An 8,745-nucleotide genomic window follows, 5' to 3' on the forward strand; every position below is an offset into this window, starting at 1 on the left:
CCCAAAATTGACCAAATCCTAAAAGTCAACAAAACTCAACTCCTCGTGTTACGCTGCGCGTACCAAACATGTACGCCGGGCGTACCCGGTGTCTTCACAGAAAACGGGGTGCGCGACCCCTTACGCCGCGCAAACTGGGATTACGCCCCGTGTAACTCCTAGTTTCAGAATCTAAGTATTTTGGGGTCTTAATCAGTTGAGACCCACGTCTAACTTCTAGATCTAACCATTTATAACCCTCTTAATCCATAAAGTCGGTGACTTTAAGCCTTTGTATGCCTGGACAAGTCACTAACACTCATAATACTCCATTTCCTAATACTAGAAAGCTCAATACTCAAGCATGACCTCATATCCACGACCAAGATGGAAACTTTATGGATCTATAACACAAATTCCACTGAAATGGGACATATCTAGGTCCATGGAGAACATTACATTTATAAAGTCTCCACCTTTGGGAATTTTAACCCTAAAATGGTCCATGCAACATCAAACCAAAATGAAGAGGAAAATTTTGAACTTTATACCTCCAAATGCAGCTCCTTCCTCTGTAGATCTCAGATCCAAACTTGCACTTCAAGCTCTAGCCTCCACGAGCTCCTCTCTTTCTTCTTCACTAACACACCAAGGCACTTTTAGCTCCAAACACTCACTCTCGAGCTAAGGACGATGGGAGGCTCTCTTAGGGTTTCACTCACTGATATGGAGGCTGAGAAATGAGCCTTAGCATCCATTATATAGTCCACAAGTCAAATATTAGGGTTTGCATCTGGACCCATTAGGCCCAGCGTAACCCTGGGTATGCCCAACGTACCCAGGCAAGTCCGTGTCCAAATTAAGCGCATGAGTACGCGCAGCGTACTCCCTAGTATGCCCAACGTACTCATTTGCTACAAGAACTCATTCAAGGGACCACTTTTGACAACTTGACAAAATGGAAGGATATAACAGCTTTACTTGGATTTCAGGATGTTACACATAAATTATCTCAAGGGTTTGCTTGGGTATAGGGGTGTCAAAAAAACCTGAACCCGATTAACCCGAATCGACCCGAACCCGAATAAGGTAATTAGGGTCGAGTTTAATAGGGTCAGAACTCTTAATCGGGTTATTTGGGTTAATCTGATTAACCCGGATTATTATTAGGGTCGGGTTTGGTTGATTTTTTCAAAACAATTCGGGTTTCGGGTCAACCCGAATAACCCGATTAAGAATTTATTACCAATTTTTTTTTACTGCGTTGAATGACATGAATTCAACATCCCATTAGATTTTACAACTAATACATATTTCTTAATTAAACAAACCAGATAGTAAATTACTATGTATAGAGATGTTTAAAATGACATAAATTTCCTCTCTTCTTAATGCAGTACAGTTGTTTTGTAACAATTTTACGAATTTTATTCACTGTTTATATTGCTAATATGGTAAAAGAAACTCCAAAAATTCATATCCAATACCAAATTTATATTTTAAGTCCCTATACATGTGGATTATGTATTAAAATGGCACAACATAAATTCATCTTACATTTCAACTTCAACGCGATTAACCCGATTAACCCGACCCTACAAACCCAAAACCCGATTAACCCGAACCCGACTGACCCGTACCTTATTAGGGTCGGGTTTCGGGTGAATAGTTTTTCTAGAAAAACCCGACTAAACCGACCCGTTTAACCCGAAACCCGATCGGGTTAACCCGATTAATAGCCCTACTTGGGTATCTTGCAGGAGTCTATGAATGTAAAATTTTATGTCTAAAACGTCGTAATTTGTCAAAACTAAAAACCCTAAAATCCAAGTATCCCCAAAAACGGGATTTTCCAGAAATTACAGGTGTTATTACACCAAAGATCGAAACTTCTAAAGGAATAAGAGCTAAAGTTGTTACCTTGTTGGTTGAAATTGCAAAAGAAGAGAAGATTCAAGATGGATGCTTGAGAGTGTTTGCACGTCAAGTGTGGGGAGGCGGCTCGTATGAATGGCTGAGTGTTTGCAAATTAGGGTAAAAACCCCTCTTTTACAGAATGTAATAAAAATATTTTTTTTCGGGTAAATATATGTACTCGTCGAGTAGATGCCTGATTCAGCGATTTTTCGGCATTTCTGAAATGGACTCATCGAGTAGCCTTAGAGACTCGTTGAGTTTTTCATTCTGTGAAAAATTTGAGTTTGCAAAATAAAATGTATTCCACCCCACACTTGAGAATTGCTTTCCCTCAAGCAATCATTTTAAACACAGAAGAAGATTGATAAAAACAAATCCTAAGCAAAATGAAAAAAAAAAGTGAAGAAAAAGAGAGCAAACTCTAAACGCGGGTTGCCTCCCGCTTCTTTTTAAGGAGTCATTAGTTGGACTCCTTCCTGCTTACGTTTCTGTAATCCCTTCCAGCAGCAGCCCTTCTTCAAGTTCTTCATTTCTCGGAATTCCTTCTTCAAAATTTTTCACCCTATGACCATTGACCTTGAAAGGAGTTCAATCTCTTGATATTAGCTCAATAGCTCCATGTGGAAAAATTTATTTACTATAAATGGACCATCCCATCATGTCTTAAGCTTGCCTCGAAATAGTTTGAGCCTTGAATTAAAAAGTAACACCTTTTGTCCTTCGTAAAAGTCCTTATTACCCTTGAGTCTTTTGTCATCCAACTTCTTGGTCTTTTCTTTGTAAATTAAAGAACTAGTGTAAGCCTCATTCCTAAGCTCTTCCAAGGCATTCATTTACATTAACCGGTTAGTTCTAAGTTCAGCCAAATCAAAATTGCACACCTTTAATGCCCAATAAGCCTTGTGCTATATTTCAACCGGTAAGTGACAATTTTTTCCATAGACCAACCTATATGGTGTAGTACCAATAGTTGTCTTAAAAGTTGTTGTAAACTCCCATAGTGCATCATCAAGCTTATCCGACCACTCTTTTTCTATTACTTCCAACCGATCCTTCTAGTATTCTCTTCAACATGCTATTTGTAACTTCAGTTTGCCCACTCGTTGAGGATGATAGGATGTTGAAAATCTATGGTGAACACCATATTTTTGCAACACCTTAGCTAATTGATCATTGGCAAAGTGAGTGCCCCGGTCACTAATGAGAGCTTTAGGAACTCCAAATCTTGAGAATAATCTCTTTAAAAATCGTACCACCACCCGAGCATCATTAGTGGGTAATGCTTGTGCCTCTGCCCATTTAGATACGTAATCAACCACCACCAAGATATATTTATTTCCTTTAGACATGGGAAAGGGTCCCAAGAACTCAATCCCCCACACATCAAATATTTCACACACTTAGATGCTATGTTAGGGCATTTCATTTCGGGATGATATATTCCCCGCTCTTTGGCATGAGTCACATTCCTTGACATATTGAGCAGCATCCTTGAAAATTGTAGGCCAATAGAACCCAATATCAAAAATCTTCTTCGCGGTGTAATGTGCTCCATGATGTCCTCCGGTGGGTCCACTATGGCACAGTGCCAAAATTTCTTGACTTTCCTTCCCAAATACACATCTTCTTATCATTCCATCCACACAGCTTCGGAAAAGGTATGGCTCGTCCCAAAAGTAGTATTTAATTTCCGAAAAGAATTTCTTCTTTTGTTGGCGAGTCAAATCTTTTGGGATCTATTTGGTTGCTAAATAATTTGCGATATCTGCAAACCATGGAACTTGTCCCGCGACTACCAAGACATACGCATCGGAAAAATCATCCCCAATTTTATCTTCTTCTAACTTCTCCAAAACTGGGTTCTCTAGTCTTGATAAATGATCGGCAACTACGTTTTCCATCCCCTTTTTATCGTGTATTTCGATATCAAACTCTTGTAGAAGTAGAACCCAATGTATCAATCTAGGATTTGCATCTTGTTTGGCAAATAGATACTTCAATGAGGAGTGATCGGTAAAAACGATTGTCTTGGATAAAACTAAGTATGACCGGAACTTGTCAAAAGCATATACCACTGCTAACAGCTCCTTCTCGATAGTAGTGTAGTTCTCTTGAGTCAGATTCAATGTCTTGCATGCATAATAGATTGGCTGAAAATGCTTCTCAATTCTTTGTCCCAAAACACCTCCCACCGCAAAGTCACTAGCATCACACATTAGCTTAAAAGGGAGACTCCAATTTGGAGCTACCATAATAGGTGAAGTAGTTAACTTTTTCTTCAACAAATTAAATGCTTCAAGACATTCTTTAGAAAAATTGAATGGGGCATCCTTCAAAAGTAATTGAGTCAAGGGTCTTGTGATCTTCGAAAAGTCTTTTATACAGCGCCTATAAAACCCCGAATGGCCTAAAAAGCTTCTTACCCCCTTGACATTTGTTGGCGGTGGCAATTTGGCTATAGTGTGCACCTTTGCTTTATCCACCTCTATCGCCATCCTTGAGACCTTATGTCCTAGCACAATTCCTTCCTTCACCATAAAATGACACTTATCCTAATTAAGGACAAGGTTGGTCTTCTCACATCTTGCTAACATTAGATCCAAGTTGGACAAGCAATCTTCAAAAGAGGACCCAAAAACCGAGAAGTCATCCATAAAAACCTCCATAAACGGTTTGATCATATCATGAAAGATAGCCATCATGCACCTTTGGAAAGTAGCTGGTGCATTGCATAACCAAAAAGGCATGCATCTATATGCAAATGTTCCACTTGGGCATGTAAAAGTGGTCTTCTCTTCGTCTTGTAGGTCAATTGGAATTTGGAAGTACCCCGAAAACCCATCGAGAAAACAATAACAAAGATGACTGGAAAGCCTCTCAAGCATTTGATCGATAAAGGGCAATGGAAAGTGATCCTTTCATGTGGCCTCATTTAGCTTCCTATAGTCGATGCAAACTCACCACCCGGTTACCGTCCTTGTTGGAATGAATTCGTTGTTTTCATTAGCCACTACCGTCATACCTCCTTTCTTCGGAACTACTTGGACCGGACTCACCCATGGGCTGTCCGAGATCGAATAAATGATTCTGGCATCTAGTAATTTCACTACCTCCTTTTTCACAACTTCTTGCATTTTTGGGTTGAGTCTTCTTTGGCGTTGTACTACAGCTTTTGATCCATCTTCTAATTTGATTTTGTGGGAACAATAGGCCGGACTAATTCCCTTTATGTCGTTTATCTACCATGCTATAGCACCTTGCCTCTTCTTTAGTACACCCACAAGGCTCTCCTTCTCATGTTTGGCCAAATCAGCAGCTATAATTACAGGTTTTTGCTGGCCATCTTCAAGAAATGCGTACTCCAAGTGATCTGGTAGTGCCTTGAGCTCAGTTTTTGTGTTTTGTATGTTGAACACGTCGAGTCCAGTAAGGGGGACTCGTCGAGTCCGGTGTAATTTTCGCGACTGTTCGGGTTTCTTTGAATGGACTCACCGAGTCGGTCGAGGCTACTCGGCGAGTCGGTCTTTCTACATTTCTGATCAAATCGTTATACTCAGCTTCCTCGAGCAGTCTTTCTAATTCCATCAGGTCCCTTTCAGCATCAAACCCTTCTTCAAATGAGACGGTGGACTTGCTTGGTTTTTCTTCTTTCCAATCTTCCAATAATTCTTCCAACATGTCAATCGAAAATGTCGTGTCATCACTACTCCTTGCATGCTTCATGGCTTGATCAACTCCGAAAGCGACTGATTCATCTCTTACCCGAAGGGTAAGTTTAGAATCTCGCATGTCGATGATATCACTTGCTGTATTAAGAAAAGGTCTTCCTAATATGATTGGGACGTGAGGATCCGCTTCCATGTCTAAAACTATAAAGTCCACGGGGAACACAAACTTGTCCACTTTCACCAAAAGATCTTCACAAATTCCCCTAGGAAATGTAATCGTCTTGTTTGCTAGGTGTATTGACATATGAATGGGTCTTGGCTCGGGGAGATCTAACTTTTTGAAAAACGAGTAAGGCATGAGATTTACAATTTCCCCTGAATCAGCTAGTGCATAGATGGTAGCCAAGTTTTCAAATTGGGAGGGAAATGTTAAACTTCCCGGTTCTCCATTCTTCTTAGGAAGTTTGTTCAACATAGCAACTGAACAGTTCTCGTTGAGGACCACCTTCTTCACTTCTTCCATCATCCTTCTATTAGTTAGAAGCTCCTTGAGAAATCTGGCGTATTTTGGCAATTGAGCAACCGGTTCTATGAATGGTATATTAATTTGAAGAACCTTTATATGTTCTAGAAACTTCTGGTAGTCTTCTTCATTCTTTTCTTGCCTGGCTCGGGTTGGGTATGGCAGTGGAGGCTGATGTGGCTTAACAGGAGGTTTATTTTTCTGATCAGGTGTCGAACTCGTCGAGTCCATATTGTGGACTCGGCGAGTAGAGTCTGGGATCAGCTGGGTCTGATCTTTATTCTGCCCTTCTGCCTCCTTCTCTTGTACCGGCTTCGGATCTTCATTCTGAATAGAAGCCAGAGGGGTTATAATCTTCCCACTCCTAGTTGTGACAATGTTTATATGTGCGCCTTTCGGGTTACTTTCGGTATTGCTCGGAAGTCCACCCGGCCTTCTCTCATTCACTTGTCGTACAAGTTGCCCTAACTGCTTTTCTATGTTGAGAATAGATGCTTGCTGATTCCTAAGCAGAGCTTTTTGATCTTTCATCATAAGTTGGTGTTCTCTCAACATATTTTGTTGATCTTTAAGTGTAGCATCGGTATCATTATGTCGTTTATCGGATGCGGCTACGAATCTTGTAAGCATCTCTTCCAAATCAACTCTCTTTTCCACAACCGGCTCCTCCTTTTGATAGAAACCCGTTCTTTTTTCTTGAATTTTTCCTCCTTTTCCTTTTTATACTCGTCATACGAGAGCCATTCCTTCTTTGGTTTTCGCCAGTTATCATCAAATCTGTCACCACATGAATAGAATACTTGAGCTTTCTTGTTTCCATTCTCATCCAAATCACAATCCTTAGTGAGGTGAGGTCCTCTACAATTCTCACATCCTACCCGAATAGCATGGATTGTTTGATCCATCTTAGTCATCCTCCTATCTAAACTATCTACTTTAGCCATCATTTCCACCATGCTATCGTTAACAGTGTTCACTACCCCCCAACTTACTTCATTTCGTGGGTTATGATATTCTCTAGAATGTTTAGAGAACTCCTCAATTAATTCCTTGATCATCGGGGGTGCCTTCTTTGTGAGGGGTCCTTGCGAGTCAAGGAGCTGCCTAGTTGTTACATTGACTCCATCATTGAAGATGAAGACTTCTTGTTGGCTATTAAGATCATGATGTGGGCAATTCCTTAGTAGACTTTTGTATCCCTCCCATGCCTCATAAAGGGACTCTCCAAGTTGTTGTTCAAACTTGGCTATAGCTTTCTTCAACTTGGCTATTTTTGAAGGTGGGCAAAACAGGTCAATGAATTCTTCTTTCATCTTAGCCCATGTAGGGATGGATCTGGGAGGGAGTGACTTGAGCCAATCCTTTGCAGCACCTTTGAATGTATCTGGAAGCGTACGAAGTAGTTGGGTTTCGCGAGGCACATTTGGAACATTTAAATAATCAGCTACATCATTGACTTCATCCAAGTATTTATAGTCATCTTCGTGGTCTTTTCCGTAGAAGGGGATCTCCTTGAGTTGAGCAAGTATGTGACCTTTGAGCTCAAAAGTGGCTGCCGCGGGAATTGCGGGTTGCACAAGTCCCGGGCCGATACCATCTCGTATCCTCTTCTTCCATTCGCCTATGGGAACTTCATCGATGTTTGCCATGGTGTTGTCAAAGTCACCTTCTAGATCATTGTCTTCTCCAAATTCACTTTCTTCCCTTTCAGACTCGTTCATGATGTCTTCCTTGATTGGGTCTTCGTTTGCCAAGGAAGAGGTGTTGGATGCTCCTGATTTGCTGCTCATTTTCTTGCTATAAACGGACTTTAGATTCTTCAAAGGCAAGGTCTTTGAACAAACGGATTCTCCAACGGCTTTTCCTTTGTTCTTCTTTAGAGTGGACTCCGAGTCTTCAAATGGAGGAACCAAAGGTGTATTGGATCCGCGGGTCATGTAACAACTATAACCAAAGTAAGAAAAACGCGTAAAAAGAAAAAAAAATAAAATAAAAATAAAAAGTGCAAAACTACGATGGACTCGCCGAGTAGCTTCGACTGCAGTCGGCGAGTTCAAGGAAGAAACAGAAAAAATTTCTAATTAAATTTCTAAAACAGGAAACTATTAGAACTAATCCTAATAACTAAATTACCTAAAATAAACTTTGTGCAAGATAAATCTCACACAAAGGATCGATAAAACTAGAAATTAGTGCTAATTTTTGAAACGTTCCCCGACAACGACGCCAAAAACTTGATGTGTGTTTACTCAACTAGTTTTAATCCTACTTTTAATTATGGTTAATGCATAAGGGTCTTTAACAAGCTTAATTTAACAAAATCACCAACTAACAATTAATCAAAAGAGTAAATTAAACCATAGGAGCAAAAGTGTTTCCCCAAACAGAAACTAACAAAATTAGTTCATGAATTCAGTGTGTGAAAGCTTAAAAACGAATTCAAATAAACGTAACATAATTCTATTCAAAGGAAAAGTGGAAAATTAAACCTAAGTGCCTTAATCTCTTAAGAATGAAGGATTAGGGTTCTTCAACGTTTTCCAGAGCTCTAAGACTTCCTTGATCGCCAAGTGTTCCACCAAAAATCTAGAGAGAGTCCTTAATTTGGGCTTTTGAAGTCTATTTATAATTTTCTCAAAATAGGGGCTACTTGTCGAG

At 40.0% G+C, this 8,745-nt stretch overlaps 1 protein-coding gene and 1 non-coding gene across 2 annotated transcripts; one reads left to right on the forward strand and one right to left on the reverse strand.

Moving 5' to 3' along the window:
- Nucleotides 1-3,632: 3,632 nt before the first annotated feature.
- LOC111887485 (uncharacterized) lies at nt 3,633-6,618 on the reverse strand. Its single transcript, XM_023883656.1, has 2 exons — nt 5,428-6,618; nt 3,633-4,424 (listed from the first exon to the last, which is right to left on the reverse strand). Exons 1-2 carry the CDS (start codon nt 6,616-6,618, stop codon nt 3,633-3,635), a joined length of 1,983 nt encoding a protein of 660 aa, XP_023739424.1.
- A 627-nt stretch (nt 6,619-7,245) lies between these two features.
- On the forward strand, nt 7,246-7,352 carry LOC111887505 (small nucleolar RNA R71). Its single transcript, XR_002848785.1, has one exon. It is a non-coding gene; the product is annotated as a small nucleolar RNA R71 (small nucleolar RNA).
- Nucleotides 7,353-8,745: the final 1,393 nt, after the last annotated feature.

This window comes from Lactuca sativa, chromosome 6 (genome assembly GCF_002870075.4).
Source record: "Lactuca sativa cultivar Salinas chromosome 6, Lsat_Salinas_v11, whole genome shotgun sequence".
Classification (NCBI taxonomy): domain Eukaryota; kingdom Viridiplantae; phylum Streptophyta; class Magnoliopsida; order Asterales; family Asteraceae; genus Lactuca; species Lactuca sativa.